Below are 21,268 nucleotides of genomic sequence, written 5' to 3' on the forward strand. Positions count from 1 at the left end.
GTAAGTATAAAAAGCTATTACGCAGTAGTATTCTCACAGTAAAAACAAAAGTCAAAGCTATTACTTAATTTAATCACAACAGGATGATCAATTCTGAAACGTCAAGCACTATTCTAGGGCTGGTAAACTGAACACAGCCACGCTGCCATGCATTAGGAGAAGGGATATACACGACATACAAGCAAGAGAGGTAGACGGGGAATGCAACGGCTAAAATAAAGCAGGATAACTTACGAAGCTTATGAATCAATGAGGTTTTTGGGAACCGGTCCACTACGTGCCACAGATTGTCTATTGGAGACATTTAAACTGAAATCTGAATAACAGGAAGTGAGCAATGGGAAGATCTTGTGTGAGAACAGGCTGAACAACTAGTTAGGACCACAGTGCTGAAGTGGGAATGGCACGGGGTGGGCCTAGAATTTCTGAACTACAGGAAGAACAAAAAAGGGATGGGGTGGCTGCAGAAATTGTAAGCACAGCTGGAGAGGTACAAGACGAGGTGACCAGAACACGGATGTCTCTGCTAAGGACTGAAAAGGATTTGGGATTTTAAACATTCTGAGAAATTCTCGGAACGTCTAGGGCAGAGAAACCATGTGATCCAACTTAGAACTGTTCTGACAGCTTTATGGCATAGAAAGAAGGCAGGAAAGAAGCCAGAGTTGATGCAGGAAGGCCAGACCGGAAGCTGCTGCCAAGGCCCCTGGAGGAGCTGATGGTGCCTCCAGAGTCCAGTGACAGCAGCAGAGAGGCTGAGCAAGGACCAGACTCAGAAAACGCTAGGGAAAGACAACTGGATGTACTGATGGATTGCACAGAGTGATAGCAAATAAAATGCACAATCAAAATGACTCACGAGTTGTCTTGCAGGAAAACCAGATTAGAGCTCAGTTAAATCATGTAACACTGCGATGCTGTATTAACAGTTCTACAAAGCACAGTAGGAGGGAAGGATGGAAATGTCAGTGACACATTTGGAGCTTAAAATACAAATATAAAAATAGCCATAGAGAAGAATAAAACAGACGCAACCTGTGTGCAGACACAGATCCTCAAGTGTAGCACTAACGCCTGAGGAAGAATCGAGAATCAGCACTGGCCCTTGCAATTTTTCCTGAGGACCCTGGCTAAGGACACTCCTAGGTATTTCTTGTTGATCATGACTATTTTTCCTTAATGGGGAGTTTCAGAATAAACAACAAAAACATATTTAACAGCAAGGGTTGGAACAGGTTCCCCAAGGGGAGGGTCCCACAAAGAGCAAAAATAATTTCTAGGAATTATAACATGCCAATATCATCAACCCAAATAAATGCCCTAGTATTACTATGTTATTAATATCAGGATGCATAGACACCATTCAGGGAGGAAATCATTTTTATGGATGTCAGTGTTAAATGCTTTTGTCTAAGTGACAATTCACAAACACAACTTTACAGTAATTCTTCAGGGTTCCACAATTTGATTTATCATTGGCCACTGTCTAATAATACCACTCTTTTTTTCTGTTTAAAACTTTTAGAAATAACCCTGTCGTTTTCATTGAAGACCTAATTTATTTAAAACTTGAAATCTGGTAATGAGGTTCAAGCTTCATGAGTCAAATCAGAGGATTTAAGCAAGAATATGCCCAACTTTGAAAGCCTACCCTAGAGGTCTGCACAGTGGCCTAGGAAGCTAATCCTTTGACAGCAATACCAGCATTCCATAAGGGTACCAGTTTGTGTCCATCTGATCCATTTCCAATCCAGCTCCCCACTAATGACCTAGGAAAGCAGCGGTGGATGGCAGAAGGTCTTGGGCACTTGCACCCATGTGGGAGACCTGGAAGAAGCTCCTGGCTCCCAGCTTTGGATTAGTCCATCTTTGGCTATAGCAGCTTTTCAGGTAGTGAGCCAGAGGATGGAGAGAAGATGTTTCTCTCTCTGCCTCTTCCATCTCTCTCTCTCTAACTCTTTTAAGCAAAATAAGTAAATCTTAAAAAAATACTCCTAATAATTTAAAAAAAACATATTAGACAGTATTTATTTGCGGGAGCTAGGGTTAGCTGACTCCAAATCCAACTGGAGTAAGAGTTCACAGTTTATTCAATAAAACCTAATAGAAACCAGGCTCTCTGTATTTGCTGCCTAGATGCAGCACAACCAGAGAAGAGTGCTTGACATTTACTACAACAGGAAATCTCTGCTCACATACGAAAGACCACACACTCAAAGATGTGATTTAGGCCAGGATGACCAATTCATATGCAGGACTCTGATGGTTTTAATAATGGAAACTCCTCATTGTGACTTCCTTCACCACAGATCAACCAGGATACGCGGCCACCCTAAATTTGCCCCAGCTCTCACTATCTTGGTTTAGCTGATCGGTGTGACACTAGGACTATTTTGCCCAAATTTCTTAAGGCTACACTCAGGGGCTTTGCAAAAAGGCACGACTGAGGTAAATAAGCCAAATAGTGAAATCCAATCTTTGCAGCCTCACACAATCACTGAAGCCTTTCTTTCTTACTCACCTGTCCACTCTCATCTCTCAGTCTTAATCATGGTGACCTTATTGTTCTAGATGGGGGGCCATCCATGATTGAGGACATTTTCGGAATTTAATAGCCAATGAGTAGGAAGTGGCAGAGTTGCAGGAGAAGCTGTCTGGCAAAGAGGCAGGGCCCACCCCTAGATTTCCATGGAGATGATCAGCAGGGAGAAAAAGAGATTGAAAGTTCTTTCAGTACCAATTATCAGGAAAAGGTGCTCCAACAAACCTGTGAAGTAATTGTGCTGTATACAGTAGAGACGGGATTGGATTAAAGAGCAGCAAAGAAGGCTGATACAGGACAGTTTCTTGCCATGAGCAACATGCTGAATCGACAGATCAGTCAGACCCTGAAAGAAGTGCACACCCTCCAATTTGGAAGATGAGGAGTAGTGGCAGTGCGGCACCCACAGGACAGAGCTCTTGCCTCTGTCCATCAGCACGTACACATACACAGGCCCCAGGACAGGCCTCTGTGAGAGAGAAGTGAACCAGGCACTGCTGAGGCAAGCCCTGGGAGCAAGCAGCTATGCTGCAGTGGACCAAAACCCACCACAGTTGGCTCATATCGCAAGCACCTGTTCACATAAAGACAAAAGCAAACCATGAAGCACATGCCCATTCATCAAATTTCGCAACTGTTCACAAAACAAGCTGTTCCTTCCTCCTTCGAGTGAAAGATTTGGTGTGACAAATCCATATCAAACTCTCATACAACTAAAATCTCAGCAACTGGCCCTCAAACCAGTACTAGTCTAGTCCTTTTTTCCGGGAGGATAAACAGACACGGGAAATCACCAGATGCAAAAGTGACTTTACTCAAACTGAAACACCTTTAGACAAAATCTCACTTCTTCTTCAAGAAGACACTTGACACAAGACAGCACTGCACGTGCAGAAAAGGGGAAAATGAGTATGACAAGTATGAGATCAGGAAAGACTGCTTCTGATTGACTTTTTTTTCTTAATAGTACTGTTTCACTGTAAATGATAACAGGCCAGACCGTTGCTAGCCTAGCAGTTAAGAAGTCCACATCTCTCATCGGAGTACCTTAGTTTGAACCCAAGCTCAGGTGCCTGACTGCAGCTTCCTGTGAATGCATATCCTTCGTCACTGTTTTCTCCATTTCTGATAGGCTGCAATGAAGTGCCATCACGTTACTGATGTGGCCATAGCTATGGGGCTTCTGGCTTGATGAAATACCATGAGTCCACATTTGCTCTAATTGCTTAAACTTTTAGAGCCAAAAAGATCATTGTCCAGATGAATGTTTAGAGGTTTTTTTGCCCCTGTTTTATTCTAGTAGCTATACAACTTGATGTCCTGTTAGGTCAAAGAAACTACTGCTTTCCTTCTGTGTGCTGTTGGCATTGCTACCAATCTATCAGAGATCAGTGAGTCATAAACCCACACACTGACTTCCAAGTTTTCTTTTCTATCTGCTTGGTCTGGATACTTGTTTGTATGACACTACATGTTATTTTTGAATATTATTTGAAACACATTTGAGACAGAATGAAGCTTCTAAGCTTGTTGTTCCTACTCAAGATTGCTTAGGAAACTTGGAGTCTCACGCCTGTCTATGAATTTTAAAACTGTTTTTTTTTTAACTTCTGTGACTAATGCCACTACAATGTTGACAGCATTGTCATTGAGTCATTAGATAACTTGAGCTAGTACAGTATTTTCCCAATGCTAGTTCCTTTGTTCCACAAATATGGGTTATCTCCCAACTAAGTTCCATTTCAGTTTCTCTCATCCATGCTTTATGGTTTTCAGTGTAAAGAATTCTGACCTCCTTGGTTAAAACCATTCCTAAGTAATGTCTTTACAAAGGTAATATAAACAGAATGACTTACTTGGCTTCTTTCTGGAATAATGGCTAGTGTGTTAAAATGTAACTGACTTCATGTAAATTTCATATACTACAACTTTATTGACTTCATTTTTTCTAGCATATTTCTCATGGTGCCTGTAGTGTTTGCTCTGTAGAGTATTATGTCATTAGTAGACAGTTTTACTTATATACTTTAGATTTGGATGCCTTTTAATTCTTTATTTTGCTTAACTTCTCTAATTAGATCTTCCAATACTATGTTGAACACAAGATACGAGAATAGGTATCTTTGTCTTCTTCCTGATCTTAGAGGAAAAATTTTTAGCTTCTCACACGTAAACATGATGCTATTTTGGGCTTCTCATTCATGGCCTGCATTAGTATATTCCAATTCTATCTAATGTGTTAAATTCTTATTATGAGGGATCTAGATACTAAAGTCTATCAAATTCTTTTTGTAAATCTATTGCAAGAATTATGTGACTCTTACCTTTGTTAGTGTAGTATAAAATTATTGATTTGAATATATTAATTCCCAGGAGGTTACAGCATATGGTGCTACTGAATACTGTGTGCCAGTACTTTGTGAAGGATTTTCCCAACTATGCTCATCAGAAACACCTGAGCCTATAATCGTCCCTTCCTGTGCTCTGGTATAAGGATAATACTAGTCTCTTAAAATGAGATTGAAAAGCTTCCTTATTCTTCAACTGTACTGTTTCAATTTGTCTTGTGGAAGAGTTGGAGAAGGATTAGCATTAGTTTTTATTTTTTTTAAGTTTTTTTATTTAGCTAAAAGAATTGAAAAGACAAATCTTCAATCCACTTGTTCACTCTCCAACTGACTGTAACAGCCAGAACTGGATTGGTCTGAAGCTGAAACCAGGAGCTTCTTCCAGGTCTCCCATATAGGTACTGGGATCCAAGGTCATGGCAACCACCTGCTACTTTCCCAGGACATTAGCAAGGAACTGGGTCATGAAATGGACCTGCCATCACTTACGGGTAAAGGAATCGACAGCAGTCTGGGCAGGTCAAGGCAGCAGCACCTGAAGGTGCATCCTAAAACAGGATGTGGGGTGGGATGAGCTGCAACTGGAAGGGGGTGGACTGGGCAGGGCCAAGCAAACCTCAACTCACAAAAAAGAATAGAAATCAGGATGGAGCACATGTCATGCCAAACTAGACTCTTACACTGGCCAGTCTGTATAAGCCAGGGATACTAGGCCACAGCATCGAAGGCAAAGGCTGAGACAGGTGAGGGGCTAAGCCAACTGATTCAGAGTAACCACTGGCATGTGAGTAATCTAGAGCTGGGAACAGACTCGGTTCGGGAGCTGTGAGAGCACACCCTTGCTGAGTTGGGGTTCCCACGGGAGAGTAAGGGGGCCAGAGTGGGGGCTGCATTCTGGTCTGAATATAGCTGCAATCTTCCTTAGTACAAGTGTGGACTCAGGTTGGGCACACCTAACCGGGCTAGATGCCAGCACCATCTGGTGCTCTGGATAACCCAGATAGATATAGGATGGACTAGGCTAGGTTTCTGCCCCTACTGAGTGAGCCATGTGTGAGCAGTGTCTGGGTATGGACAAGCCTTGGCTGGGCTGAAACATCCAACACCAAGAACTGGAATGAACTGAAGGCCAGTAAAGAGGGCTGGCTCATGGACACACCAGTATGCGCAAAATGTGGCACAGAGAGAGGTTCTGGAGGAGCTTGGGAAACTCCTCTGTCGGGACACAGTCCCTACAGGTGAGCACAAGAACCACAATAGGGAGCAACCCAGATCAGGCCAAAAAAAGATACCCACCGGCATACATATGGCATAGGTGGAGGGCAGACAAGGCTGAACCAGTTCACATCACCCACTTTCAAATCCAAGCACCAGAATAGAGTGTGGGTCGGGCCAGGTTTGGTCATGACACAAACCAGTGCACATTACGGAATGCCAAGGTGAAGTGAGCCATGTCAGATGTGGTCATAGTGCCCAAACAGTGGAGGGAGAGGGCAAAGCCAGCAGGGGAATGTGGCATCCCCTGCTGGACAACCACTCCCACTGGAGAGTGTGAGTTGGGATGCAGGCAGACCAGACCAGGCAGGGCTACAACACCTGTCAACCTCACGTGAGCTAGATTAGAGAAAAGCCAGGTTGGGCTGACTGTTCCTATTGGTGCAAGCAAAAATTAGAGTGGGTGAGGGTTAGTTGGGCTTTGCCGCAGCATCAGCTGGCAGAGGCTGGCACTGGGGGCTAATTCTGTCAAGTTAAATGCCAGAACCACATGGAAAGTGCATAACCTGGGAGTGGGAGTGTCCTAGAAGGGATAGTGGGCACCTCCCTCTTGGGTAACCACTCACACTGGAGAGCACAAAAATCAGGACAGGGGCAGGGGTGGCTAAACAGAACAGCACCCACCAGTATGTGTGTGGGTGCAGGCCCCGGTCTCCCAAGGATTAACTCCACAGCTTAGCTTGTTTCTCAGAGCATAACAGGATTGGTAATTTTGGCCTGATACATATAGCCACTGGCTTAACCGCAAGTTCCTGCTTCCTATTTGTCAAGTTATCTGCCAGGGGATTGGATAAAACTCAAGAGATTTAGGGTGGCCACGAGAGGATTGGATAAACACTGGGAGGAACTGAAGGGATTTAGGGTTGCCACTACTGGGAGGAACTGAAGGGATTTAGGGTGGCCACTACTGGGAGGAGCTAAGCAGAGTATAAAAGAAAGTCTGGAGTTGCAATAAAGATCATTCTGTCATCGATCGGCATTCGGTGTACTGCGTGTTGCCTTGTCTTGTCTCTCTGCGTTGTCTGCGTTGCAACCCTAGTCCCTCCGCTCGGCTCGGGGTACGTGGCGACGCGGGCGTTGCCAACATCTGGAGGTTCCCACCGAGATTGAGAAAGAGAGGATACGACGAAGGGTCGTCCCGGGAGTCTGGCCAGCTGATTCAGGTAAGTGGGACGTATTGTAAGTCTCTCCTAAACTGGTAGGAGAGGGAGGTTCATTTTGAAATATAGTCAGGTTTTGGATTTATTTTGAAATATAGTTAGGTTTTAGACTTATTTTGAAATATAACTAGGTTTTGGATTTATTTTGTAAGTTTTCGACTTATTTTGAAGTATATTCAGGTTTTAGATTTATTTTGAAGTATAGTTAGGTCTTGGTGTTTAATTTATCCGGCGAAAAGGACGATAAAATGGGTTCTGCCTTCTCCCGGGATAAATTGGCCACCAAGCTTGAAGAACTTCTACATCAACTGGGGATGCCAGTTAAATTTAAAATGATTAGAAATTTTGTTAAAGCCATTCAATCTAGCAGTCCTTGGTTTATTGTTTCAGGCAACTTGAGTATTCCCGATTGGGAACAGGTTAAGGCCAATTTACAATCCTGTTTACAAAAAGACCCAGATAATTTCCCCATTGTTAACTTTTCTTTGTGGCGCTTAGTCCGTGATTCATTATTTACTGATAAAGTGAAAGTTGAGAGACAGTTAAGAGAAGTACAGACTACTTTTGAAGCAATCCAGGGGTGGGAAGTTCTACGGTCCTTGGAAGCCTGGAACGAGGCGGCCTCGAGTGAAACCACCCCGAGTGAGACCTCTTCTTTAGAGGAGAGTGAGGTCTCTTCTTTAGAGGAGAGTGAAGCCTCTTCTTCAGATGAGAACGAGGCCTCTTCCTCGGAAGAGAGTGAGGACAAACGAGATGAGGAGGCTTTCTTAAAGCGGAAAATTAAGGATAAGGAGAAGGTTTTCTTAAAGCGGAAAATTAAGGATAAAGAGAAGGTTTTCTTAAAGCGGGAAATTAGGGACATTAAAAGAAAGTTAAAGAAAGCAGGAATACCACCATATGCCCCTAATTTTGTGACCCCTACCGCTCCTCCTGAGGAGGAAGCCACGGGCCATTCACCCAATAATTACCCCACACGGCCATGGAGTGACAGCCTCACTGATCAGCCGGTGGGTGGGGTTCGATGCTTCCCTGTAATAGAGGTCCCAGTTCGAGGAGGTCCCCCTCGCCGGGAGCACCAGCCCCTTCAATTTAAAGACCTCAAAAATGTAAAGCAGGCTGTTAAAGATTATGGTGCCCAGGCACCCTTTACTCTTGCACTCATAGAATCCTTTTCGAGTTTGAATCTTACTCCTAGTGATTGGATGCAATTGTGCCGCTCTGCTCTCGATGGTGGCGATTTTCTCCTATGGAGAGGGGATTTTCAAGATAGGTGCAGATTTTTTGCTGAGCAGAACGCGGCTGGGGGACATGCAGATCGAAGCCTTGAAATGCTTACTGGCACTGGACCTTTTGAGGGCATCCAACAACAAGTTAATTATGACCTAGCAGTTTATGCTCAGATAGCAAATGCAGCCCTTGGAGCCTGGAAGGCCTTACCTAACGCTAATACAGGAGACCAGCTTTCCAAGGTCTTGCAAGGCCCTACAGAACCTTTTCAAGAATTTGTGGACCGTATTATGCAGGTTGCTACTAAGATCTTTGGTAATGTGGAACCAGCAATGCCAGTAATTAAGCATATAGCCTTTGAGAATGCTAATATTGCCAGGATGCTCTCAGGTTCCACAGAGATAAGTCCCTGCATGATTATCTTAAAATTTGCAGACATATTGACTCCACCCATGCCCTTGGGCAAGTGATAGCAGCCGCTGTTCAACACCCTCAGCCCCACCCTAGGGCGCCTCCCAAAACCTGTTTCAGATGTGGACAGCCTGGACATTTTAAAAAACAGTGCCCCAAAATTCCACGACAAGGAAGATCACCCCCGCAATCCTTGCGGGCCCCAGATCTTTGTCCAAGATGCCATAAAGGCTATCATTGGAGCAGTGATTGTAGGTCCAGATATGATGCCCAAGGCAATCCTCTATCGGGAAACGGGGTCAGGGGCCCGCTCCGGGCCCCCCAACCTCAGGTGTACGGAGCCCAGCAGACACCTGTAACCTCTGGAATAGCGCAGACTCCTTCCAGAGTCCCTCTCCCACTGCGAGGAACACCGACATTTCAACCCTCTTCAGAGCAACACCAGGTAGCGCAGGACTGGACCTCTGTGCCACCTCTGGAGAGGTATTGACCCCGCTCCTGGGGCCCCAACGGATAAAAACAGGAGTCAGGGGCCCCTTGCCTAAGAATACCTTGGGTCTGATCCTAGGAAGAAGTAGTGCTACTATGCATGGAATCAGGGTACTACCAGGAGTGATAGATGAGGATAGCCCCGCAGAAATAGAAGTCATGGCAGAATCAGCCAAAGGCACTATAATCATTCCACCTGGAGCTAGATTTGCCCAGCTGATCTTGATCCCCAAGGTTCCAACTGACAACCCCATTCTTAAGAGAGATAGACAAGGAGGATTTGGACATTCTGGCCCCTTGGCATGTTGGGTCTCCGACATGCAAACCCGACCCACCTTACAGTTAGAGATAGAAGGGAGAAAATTCACAGGTTTACTTGATACCGGAGCTGATAGTACAGTTATATCCCAGGCACAGTGGCCAAGTTCCTGGCCATTAGAGGCTACCCCAACCGTTCTCCAAGGGATAGGAACTTCTCAGCCACAGAAAAGTGCCAGGTTGTTAAGGTGGAAGGATCAAGAAGGGCATTCAGGAGTTTTCCAGCCGTATGTCTTACCACATATTCCTATCAATCTGTGGGGACGAGATTTGTTGAGTGCCATGAATGTTGTATTGACCTCTCAGCCTGTGCCAAATATGCTTAATAGACAGGGATACTTTCCTGGAAAAGGTTTGGGCAGACATCTTCAAGGTGACCCCCAACCAGTCTGTGACAGGGTTAAAAATTAGAGGCTGCAATTGAATTGGTAAAGGAACAGCTTGAGAGAAATTAAAAGAAGCCCATTGTTTACAGGCCTTTGCCTATATTTTAATATAACTCACAAAACAGGCATCCCTTATAATCCTCAGGGTCAAGCCATTGTTGAACATGCCAACCGCACCCTTAAAGTTTATTTAGAAAAAATAAAGAAGGGGGATGTGGCTGAGCATTGCAGCTCACCCCATTCCTTACTGGCATCTGCAATCTATGTGTTAAATTTTTTAACTGTCACTAATGATGTAGCTCCTGCAGAGCGCCATTGGCTTCGCCCTGCTAATGAGAATAAAGGCCAAGTAAAATGGAAAGATCTGGCCACAAATAAATGGCGAGGACCAGATCCAGTACTAACGTGGGGGCGAGGCTCTGTTTGTGTTTTTCCCCAGGATGAAGAAACACCTAGATGGGTTCCCGAGAGACTTACACGGCAAATCTCCTTGGCTCCAACTCAACATGATCCCACTCCTAATGATGTTCTTGCAGGATAGGAGACCCTGACAGCAGTGGTGCAACTTCCTGGTATCCTGCCCATGGGAAACGCAGATCTCCAGCTGCTCCCCGATTTACCATCATATGTTACCCCTGTGAAATGGCATTTAACTGGCAGCATGGATGTTTTAGGAACAAAGCGGAATCTTGGCCATGAGGCTGATGGTCGTAGCCATGATTGCAGTACTGTTCATTCTTCTTTGCCGCCTATGCAGGCAACAAGCCTGGGAGCAGGTCATTATTTGACAAACCATGATGGATTTAGCTGTGGAAAACCCTAGTGCTGAACATGGTGTGATGGGCAGCCAGAGACGGGTAAGATCTGGCAGCGCTGATGACCAACCTAAGACAGGGATTCCCCAGGTGGGGCTCCCCATGACGGGTAAGGCGTCAACTGACTGCTAGACAACCTAAGACAGGCGTCCATTAAAAAAACAAAAAAAGGGGGACATGCAGGCCCCGGTCTCCCAAGGATTAACTCCACAGCTTAGCTTGTTTCTCAGAGCATAACAGGATTGGTAATTTTGGCCTGATACATATAGCCACTGGCTTAACCGCAAGTTCCTGCTTCCTATTTGTCAAGTTATCTGCCAGGGGATTGGATAAAACTCAAGAGATTTAGGGTGGCCACGAGAGGATTGGATAAACACTGGGAGGAACTGAAGGGATTTAGGGTTGCCACTACTGGGAGGAACTGAAGGGATTTAGGGTGGCCACTACTGGGAGGAGCTAAGCAGAGTATAAAAGAAAGTCTGGAGTTGCAATAAAGATCATTCTGTCATCGATCGGCATTCGGTGTACTGCGTGTTGCCTTGTCTTGTCTCTCTGCGTTGTCTGCGTTGCAACCCTAGTCCCTCCGCTCGGCTCGGGGTACGTGGCGACGAGGGTGTTGCCAACATGTGGGCTGGATAGTAGGGTTGGTTTGGTTGAACTAGGCTTCAATGCCCATTGACATGTACGAGAGCTAAATGGGATGTGGGACACACTGAACAAGTCTGCGGTACATACTGGCATGCATGGGAACCAGGGTAGGGGGCAAGCCTGGTGGGGGTTATGGGGAGTTGCCCCAACTAGGCTGCAGGTCCCACTGGTTTGCGTGAGGGCCGAGTATGAAGTGGCCAGGATCAGGCTGGACTTCAACACCCATTGGTTCACGTGGAAGACAGGGCTGGAAACAGAATTGACCCAGCAATTGCAACCACCAGCATGTGCATAAACTGACTCGGGCGACGGACTTTGCCGGACCCTGTACTGGCAAGCACAAACAAGAATCAGGTCTGGAGTCAACTCAGACGAAGTTTCTTTGGGGATCTCTCCAACTGAACTGCTGATCTCAGAAACCCAACCATGAAGAGACTGTGTCAGCCAGTAGACTCTGAACAGATTTCATCATGATTGGAACGGCAAGATGGGCAGCAATTCAGAACTGTTGAACTATCAAATCTGCTTGAGCAGGACGCTCGGAGCATGTCTCACTTCAGGGACCTAGGATGGGTGGGAAGCTAGGTGGGGCTTCTCCCTTTGTTTCTCCCCTGACCCCCAAAACAAGGAAAAAAACTGATGATATTAGTGTGGAAACAATGGTCTTACCCACTTTCCTGTAACCCTTGACCCTTTGTACCCTAATCAACTATGTAAGATTATCAAAATAAAATAATACATATATAAATTAAGATATTGATCGGTCTTAGAAGACCACTGATTTTTTTCGATTTAGAATATATAGGCTTTCCATGGAATTTCCCATTAGAATTGTTTGAATCAGGAAAGTCACACTTATTCTCTAGTCCTGAGTTCAAATGATCAATCCAGGATCATTCCTTTATAGTCATCCTCCTACTGGCTTTAGGGACATAAAATCTAACTGAAGGCCTAAAAAGTTCTTTTCCACAGTTCATGGCTTTATGAATTATACAAAGACGCAAACCCAAAAGGGCACTTGCAGAATGCTTAGCCAATGAGAAAAATTCAACCCACCCAAACCAAGTGCAGAATCACTCAACTCAATGTCACTAATTTAAGGAAACAGGAGCAAAGAAAAGGTCTCAAAATTCATAGCAGTATATTCATCCTCTTCTTAAAAAAAAAATAACATCTTATTTTTACCATGGGTGGTTTTATAAAAGATTTACAAGACAAGGTACAGACTGAGGTGGACATTGTAAATTTGGGAAATTGTGTAATGTCACATGTTAAAATTTTACTAGATATAAAGAAATAAAACATGAGTCATTATATAAAGGGACAGGCTGCCACAGAGGATTCTAAATTCTAGCTCTAGAGATTTCTGCTAGGTCAATGGTCACTTTGGAAAGTGACTTCAAACTCTTTCCCAAGCAGACACTTTCAAAGATGGAATAGTTCCTTTTGTCTGCATGCTCAAGACATATCACTGCCAAGCAAGGAAATGGAAGACAATTACTGGAATATTTGTCCACTTATTAATAATTAATTATTAAGTACCTACCATCTTCAAAGCATCGTGTTGCCCGTTTTAAAGGCAACAAAGCTAAAACAGTCTTTGTCCATAAAAATCTAAACTAGATCTAAGCAAGAAAAATACAAAGCACCCAATAACAATGGAATTGACAAAGAAGTCCAACAGGAAGAAATCCAGAATAATAACCATGTCACATACGGTTTAAAGAAACCAGGATGTGCCCAAAAATTAAATAAGTCCCATGGCTGAGCAGTTAGTGACACAGAACTATTACTACAGCATGTTTCTTCAATCAAGAAGAATAAAGAAAGAAGAAGAAGAAAGAAAGGCAACTATGAATTCCCGAGGGGGAGAGGAAGCTATACAAGAAAGCCATGGTTCAAATCCAAAGCAAGCTCATCAATGTGACACAGCCCTCAGTCTTGACTGAAATATCTATAACATTTCAACCTAATGCTTTCAATATTCCCTTTCCATTTTCACAAGTTAGAGCATTTGCATACCCTTAAACAGAAACCTCTTCCCATTAGCAACTAATCTGCAGCAATTTTATTTTCAGATAAAGAAAAAGTACAACAAAACCGGGTATCAGAGTAAGAGAACTCCTACCTGACAGTCCTATAATGAGCAATAAATTAAACATGAGGAAGCTTTTGGCACAGTGCCGGGTCCTCAGCGGGGACTCGTCACACATGTTTCCAGTAAACACCAAGATATAAATGATCCAGAAATGAACCCAAAGCCCAGCTATGATAAGAAAATGTAAGAGAGAAGTCAATACTTTCAACTACCCAGGAACACACGCGGAATTCCTAGCCCTAGAGAATATTCCGCAAGTCACAGCGCTCCTTCGGTCTACTGAACGTAAAGGCAGGCAGCAGGTCAGAAAACAAAGTTTGAAAACGTGAGCATCTGAGGATGTAGTTTACACTGAAAGTTCTGGGAGCACAGACACGTCCTTACCCCTATGAAAGAAAGCAAACAGCAAGAAGCAAGTTTAGCAGCTGTGAGAGGATAAGAAGAACGCCACAAGTCCACGTTGGACAAGCAGTTGAAACTATACTGTCATGTTCCCACTCCACAAAGTGGAAACAAACATGACAGGTGCTCATTTGGTGTTCCAGCACTTTCCACTTAAATGGCAATTCCTCCAGCCTACTCACTGCAGCCTGAAGTCATAATTTATCACCATTTCTGCATTGTTCCCTTGCCCTGGCAGAAAGCAGAACATGGCACCTACATTTCCAAACCCAGGAAAAGTAATAAAGTATAATTATTTTGAATTTATGATTAAGGCATAAGCCGGATGAACTTTTTTACTTGAGCTGGTCCATCAGGAGCCAAGGCAGGACAGGAACGAGGTCAGGAAGGAATAGCAAGAGCTTTTTCATTTGCGGAGGTGGGGGGCGCGGATGCCCACATTGGGGTAGGACAGAGAGACACCTGGAGGATTTCCAGGGACCCCGCAGGCTCTGAGCTGAATCCCCAGAGAGCCTCCAGGGAGGAGATGTGGAAGCTGCTAGGAGCCTCTGTTCTTGCAGCTCGCAGGCTCCAGACAATTAGAACACCCGCACTGACTCAAGAAAACATGAGTGCGGCACAGTTTCAGGTTATTCCACACAAAACTTTAACGCTGCTCTGGGTCTTGATGCCTCTAAGCCAGGGGTATTTCAAGGAAGGAGAAACTGATGTATAAAAACTACAGACCAGGCTCTGGAAGCTAAGTCAGCCTCAACCCAGGTAAAATTGGTTACCACAGAGCTCTGACTCAACCACAGCCAGATATCAACCATCTTCACTCTCAAGAATTGGCGGGTGAGATTTCCCCTTCCTGTAGGTGGTTATGGAAATCTAGGTGGGGGATAGTGAGGTGCAAAGCTGACAGAACTTAGGGCGTGCAGCTCAATAAGACTGCAAAGAGTGGGCATGCCTCTCACATGCTAACTTTACTTATTCTTCAATCAGCCATGGCCCAGGTTCCAATGGACAGAACAGGTTCCCTGTGTTCAGCCCACAGCTACCCAGGCACTTATCCACACATGTTCCTGTTGGTGTTTCCTCTCCAGTAGAGGAGGAGACTCAGAGAGGTGCTAACCACACAGAGCCAAAAGACCTTGCAGCAGGTCAGGTACCTGCTGTCCTGAAGGAAATCCCTTCACTCCACCAGAAGCAATAAGTGAGAGAAAGCAAACCCCAAACAGAAACACCAGGCAATTCCATTTATAGTGCCTCTCTTTTTGGCAGAATTTTCACTTGGCAACTAGAGCTCTGAATGGCCAACAGAGCAACAACGATTTAACTGGGCTTGAGGACACAAAATCAACAAACCATAGAGAACAGAGTCATGAACAGCGATATACAAAGACACATATGTGTGTGTGTGTATGTATATGTATGTATATATATTAATGTGTATCAATAAGTTAAGGGAGAGATACGGTGATTTGCCCTAAATGTTTACCTATCACACTCACCTTTGTCTGATACATCCCACCTCCATAACCAGCTCCTGGTTAATAAACATAATTTGGTTGGAGTCCCTCGACCTGTAAAATCTATTATTCACCAAAAACAAACCCACAGTTTGTCTCCCAGCTCCTTTTTAAGTCCCTAGCGCCCCGGTTACATTCCGTCTATGGAAAACATCTGTGGCACAGTCAGTCATCCTCTGAGAAAACCCAGAGTACTGTCCTTTCTCTAAGGGGGGTTTTAAGTCTTACTTGGAAAATCAGTGAAAATTGTAAATCTGTTTGCAAATCTGGTCATGTCTAACTCTGAGATTAGGGCAAAGATTCCAATTCAAAACTAAAAGCGTGACAACCCCAGTTAAGCGTGTCCTCAGGCACTGCCAACAGGCCCTTCCGTCACCTCCCCGGGCAGTGGATTTATTACAGGCACCCGACTTGTTCCCCATCAGACACCCCTGGAGTATTTACTTGAGACAGCAGGGTTCAGGCTGCACTTCCGTTGCAGACCAATATATTATTATAAATGGAGCTAAACTGCTTCCTTTTCGTAAGTGCTCTGAAGCTCAGATTTCAGATATCAGCACAGGGCCGAGCTCCCTGCACGGGACTCCAAGGGCTGTCCAATTTCAAAAGCAACGAGAAAAAGCAGCATCGGACCATGCTTGTTTTTATTTCTGTTGGTCTTCTTAAAAGCAGATGGGGAGATTCACTTTGGAAATCAAATATGACACCTTAAAAAGCACAGTCTAAAGGTACTCCTTAGGGCACATGGTGCTGACTGCAGCAAAGTTCAGCAGGCTGACACTAACTTCACCTTTAGGAGAAGCACAGAGCTGGGCAATCAGAAGATCATAGTCTTCTAGAACAGTGAGACCAATTTCTGCTCTTCATCGCTGATAATAGCTGCAGGTACCTAATGTAGATTTTAAAGGGTACATTCCTTATAAGTCACAAGGACAGTGCAATTATTTAATATGTTAATAGTGATTCACTTTGAAGCCCTGAAGAAAAACAGCTTTTAAAAGAAATGGAAAAGAAACAAACAGATTATTTCCACCTTTTCTTCTCTTCCCATATTTATTAGGTGAGGCAGAAGCGTTGCATCCAAGTGGGGAGAAGGGGCACGAAAGGCCATGGCAAGGGGCAGCGGCTGGGAGGAGTGGCCGGCAAACAGAGTTAGACTCCAACGGGATAGGTGACAGGCTCCCATCAAGGCTTCTTACGGCTGGGGAACCATAGCCAAGTAGCTGCCATAATCTAATCTCAATGTCTCCTTTTGCAAGAATAGCTAATATTTGCTTCTCAGGCTTATTAAGATTAAAGAAAAAAATTTTCCTTGTTGCTACTCCCCAATCAATATGTTTGTTATTCATCTTACAACTGCAAGTATAGATAATACCAATGTGTGGGAAAAGACTGAGCAGGACTAGCAGGAGATTTCAGAAACTTCATGGGAAACAGAATGAAAATCCAAGCATAGTTTTTTCCACCCTATACCGATTTAATAAACTTTCTAAAGGTCCCTCACATACACGAAGCTTAAAATTTCTGAACCACAATAAAGTTATCTTTTAATTCCATTTTCTCAAGCTTTTTGAACTACTCTTATACGCCAAAATGTACAAAAACTTGTTTTTTTATATTATCATTTTATGCTTTTCAGAGTTTTTCTCAATAATGAGCATGTATTACTTTTTTAATTCACAAGAAACACACATGCATTATTAAATACAAGTGAGACAGCTAAACTTATAATGTGCTTTGCCATTATTATGCAAAACATTAATAAACATACTTATAAGATATCATTGTGAGTCTCATCTCTTTTGTTTAATATTCTATGTGTTTTTTAAAATATCAACTTATTTACTTGAAAGACAGAAATCCTCCATCTACTGCTTTACTTTCCAGATGGCTGCAACATCCAGGGATGTGCCAGGTCAGAAGTCAGACCCAAAAACCTCACCCAGGTCTCCCAAGCAATTGGGCCATCTTCAACTGCTTTTTCCAGGCCACCTGCCGCAGTGGAACAGCCGAGACACAAGTCGGCATCTACAGGGATGCCAACATTGCAGGCAGCACTTTACTCACTGTGCTCCAATGCCAGCCCCGATTTTGTAATTCTTTCTTTGACAGACAGAGTTCTTCTCCAAGTTCACTCCCCAAATACCCAGAGGGACAAAGGCTAAAGCTGGAAGCAGGAGCACGAGTTAGCTCTCCCAAACGGATGGCAGGAACTCGAGGAACCCAGTTGCTTGAACCTCCAGAGCATTAGCAGGCAGTTGGAGTCAGGAACTGGAGATGGAATTGGAAATAAAACCAGGCACTGCATATAGCATGTGGGTTAAATGACCACTGAGCTGAATGCTCACGCCCTCATCTCCTTCATTGCTTTTTAAAGACTGACTGATCTACACAATGATCTGCAAAGGCACTGTGAGACAGAGTTAGAGATCTTCCAATAACACTCTCACTCCAAAAATGCCTACAGGTTCAGGGTCTAGGCCACGGTGAAACCAGGCCCCAGAAACTCTATCTGGATCTCCCAGGTGGGGACTAAGATCACAGCTTCTTAAGCCATCCACTGCCTCCGAGGCCCGCTGCTGGCAGGAAGCTGAACCTGAAGCACGCGCTGTCTGGACTCGGGACTCAAACAAGTGGTCTGCCGTGGTAGCACGCAGGAGTCCTCAGCAGCGTAAGCCACCACAGGATAACACCTGCCCCTCTCCTCTCTATTAAACACACACTGCACACATACCTGAGCAAAATGACCTGAGGAAAGAGACTCATTGGCTAAAACTAACACCCATGTAAACTCAAGCCAAATGCTCACATTAGGGTAGTACACGTTTCTAAAAATGCATATTCTTTTAAAAATCATGTTTACCTACAAATGACACTGAGCTGTGGGCAGTAACTTCAGAGTAAAATCACAGCTCCCAAGGTCAGGCAGAGGAATAGGCAAGAGATGACCTTCACACTAACAACATACTCACATGGAGAGCTGAGTGTATTGAGATGCTGTCCAGGTGGTCTCACCCCCAGCAGGAACAGTGCTGTACATAAAGGTTACAATACTCAGGTTCCAGTTCTCCAGTGACCTTGCGAAGTAAGTAAAGGAAAGACGACACTGGCCATCTCTCTCTCCCACACTTATTTGGAGATTGAGATTGCTTATGTGTAATTGATTTGGAAACTGTTAAGTAATATGCAAGCGGCGGCCAGAGATTAACGGACTTTCAGATCCGTGTTCAACAACTACAGGCACTATCCCATGAGAAGAATGTCACAGGTGAAGAACACTGCGCGAAGTAGCCGTCAATCACACAGTGACACGGTCACATCCCGAGGATCTTCCTGCAGGCAAGAACGAGAGAGTGGCATAGCAACCTCAACTCTTGCTCCAAGTTCCATACAGGGGTGCAGGTTCAAGCCTGAGCTGCTTGTGTTCCAATCCAGCTGCTTGCTAATGCATCTGCTGGAGTGCCTGAGTCCCCGTCACCCACGTGGGAGACCTACATGGAACTTCCGGTTCCTGGCTCGGCCTAGCCCAACTCCGGTTGGAGGGATGAACTAGTGAAAGGAAGATCTCTAATTCTCTCAATCTTTCCTTCAAATAAATAATTTTTTTTAATTTAAATTAATTTGTTTCTGTGAAAGCAAAATACTAAGCTTAGACAAACAGTGGGGATGTTAACATTGCAGAGAGCAGGTGGATATGGCAAGACCCTTTCAGCTAATTGCATTAAAATGAGAAAACACTTAATGAAATAATGATCTACAGAGTTAAGAGTAGTCTCTGATTTCCTAGCAGAAAAAGTGCATTATATAGCCACCGCTAACACCCACTCCCCTCCCAAAGCTCCTCACATAGTACCTGGAGCTGTGGATTCTCTATAAGCCTCCAATTAACCAGGAATTAACTCTTATCACAAAAGCTGAGCCCTAAACCCCTAGCTCTTCCTGGCTCCAAAAACAATTTATGAGCAGACTTCTTCAGGCAGACAGGAGTGGGCTAAACTGAATCATCAGGAGCTACAGCCAATAAGAAAATAAATCTTCCATTCTAGCTGTCTGCTGATGTACCTGGGAAGGCAGTGGAGGATGCCCCAAGTGCTTGGGCCCCTGCATGCAGGTGGGAGATGTAAAGGAAGCTCTGGCTCCAGCCTGCCCCAACCTTGGCCATGGTGACTGTTTGAGGAGTGGGCTGGCGGATGGAAGATCTCTCTAACTCTGCCTTTCAAATACATTAAATAAATCAGAGGGCACTACCTGCATCTGGTACATCAGAAAATCAGAAGAACATTTTTTTTTTTAAATGCAGCAAAGAAGCAAGAAGATAAAGCCGCTCCAGCTAAGCCCCACAGTCTTGTTCAACCTGACCACAGCTCAGTTATTCTTGCCAAAGAACCAACAACCGGCAAGTGGAGAAAAAGATCTCCTTGTCGGGGCATCTGTTGCTCAGAAGAAATTCAAAACTAGGAAACATGTTCACATTCCTAAAAGCTTATATAAACAGGGAGAGTTTGCAGAAGTTACACTAGTCAGTTGATTTGGGTGATTTAGTAACTCTGGTGAAGGGTCCTAGAAACTGTTTAGCACATTTGGAGCCATAAACACTTAGAATTCAAACAATGCAGCTTTTTAAAATTTAGCAGTCTCTTAAAACCAAAACAAAAAAAAAAAATGAGTGGCATGCTCTTGTAAAGAAGTTTATGATTCATAGAAAGACCCAAAACGTTTACTTTAGAAGACTTGTATAATATACACATCCAATAATCACAATGAAGACACCAGGACATCAGCATAATTTTTGTTTTCTAGAGATTACCAAGCATAAAATAGCAGTCTCCTTGGTGAAGCGGTATTGCCAGGCCGGGCGTCTCTATGTCCCACGAGATCTTGAAGCCAACGTGCCAAATGTCAGGGTCTCTGCCTTCGAGATTGGAATCCTCATCACTTTCCTCATCAGAACCTGTCCGGAGAGTAGAAAGGAATTACAGTGATCAGAAAGGAGACGTTGAACCTGTGCATTTTATAAGAGTTACATTAGAACCAATGGATACCTCATTAAATATGGATATTAAGAGAAATCTCTCTTTTTTATCATTCTTGTAGTCTGGAATGTCAAGATATTCTAGAATATTTTGTTTGTCATTTTTTTTTTTTCATTAGGAAACCTTAAGTAAGACAACGAGGAAACAACCACCGATACGGAAGAATATGAAAGATGGGCTTAATTCTATGCCAGCAAATACTTAGAAAATGTGAATGAAACACATCGTTTTAAAGAACATATCAAAGCTCAATCACAAAATCATTCAAAAGCCAAGCAAAACACGAAATGTATAGAGGAAGCTGCTAAAAGAATTCTCCCTCTGGAAAAAATAGGCCCAGAAAGTTTCAAAGAAAACTATACTAAACTGTTGAAGAATGGGAATTTCAGTACATTTTTATTCGATTGGGAACACTGAAAGAAAAGTTGCAAAATTCTTTCCAGGAAGATACAGTATGTATTAAAACAACAAAAAAGTTTTAAACCATACCTATATAACACAAAGTCACATCTGAAAATCAATGTAAAATTCCTAAATATCAAAAACAGAATTAAAAAATAGTGCAAAATAACATTCCTTAACCAAGCAGATTTTATCCTAGGAAC

General features: G+C 43.8%; 1 protein-coding gene across 1 annotated transcript in view; it reads right to left on the reverse strand.

Moving 5' to 3' along the window:
- FTO (FTO alpha-ketoglutarate dependent dioxygenase) overlaps window positions 1–21,268 on the reverse strand; it is a 381,816-nt gene that overhangs the window by 233,617 nt on the left and 126,931 nt on the right. Inside the window, exon 4 of the mRNA XM_012926690.2 lies at window positions 20,438–20,581. Within this exon, the coding sequence (XP_012782144.2) occupies window positions 20,438–20,581 (144 nt within the window). The remainder of the gene's footprint in view (window positions 1–20,437; window positions 20,582–21,268) is intronic.

Source organism: Ochotona princeps, chromosome 16 (assembly GCF_030435755.1).
Source record: "Ochotona princeps isolate mOchPri1 chromosome 16, mOchPri1.hap1, whole genome shotgun sequence".
NCBI classification, from domain to species: Eukaryota; Metazoa; Chordata; class Mammalia; order Lagomorpha; family Ochotonidae; genus Ochotona; species Ochotona princeps.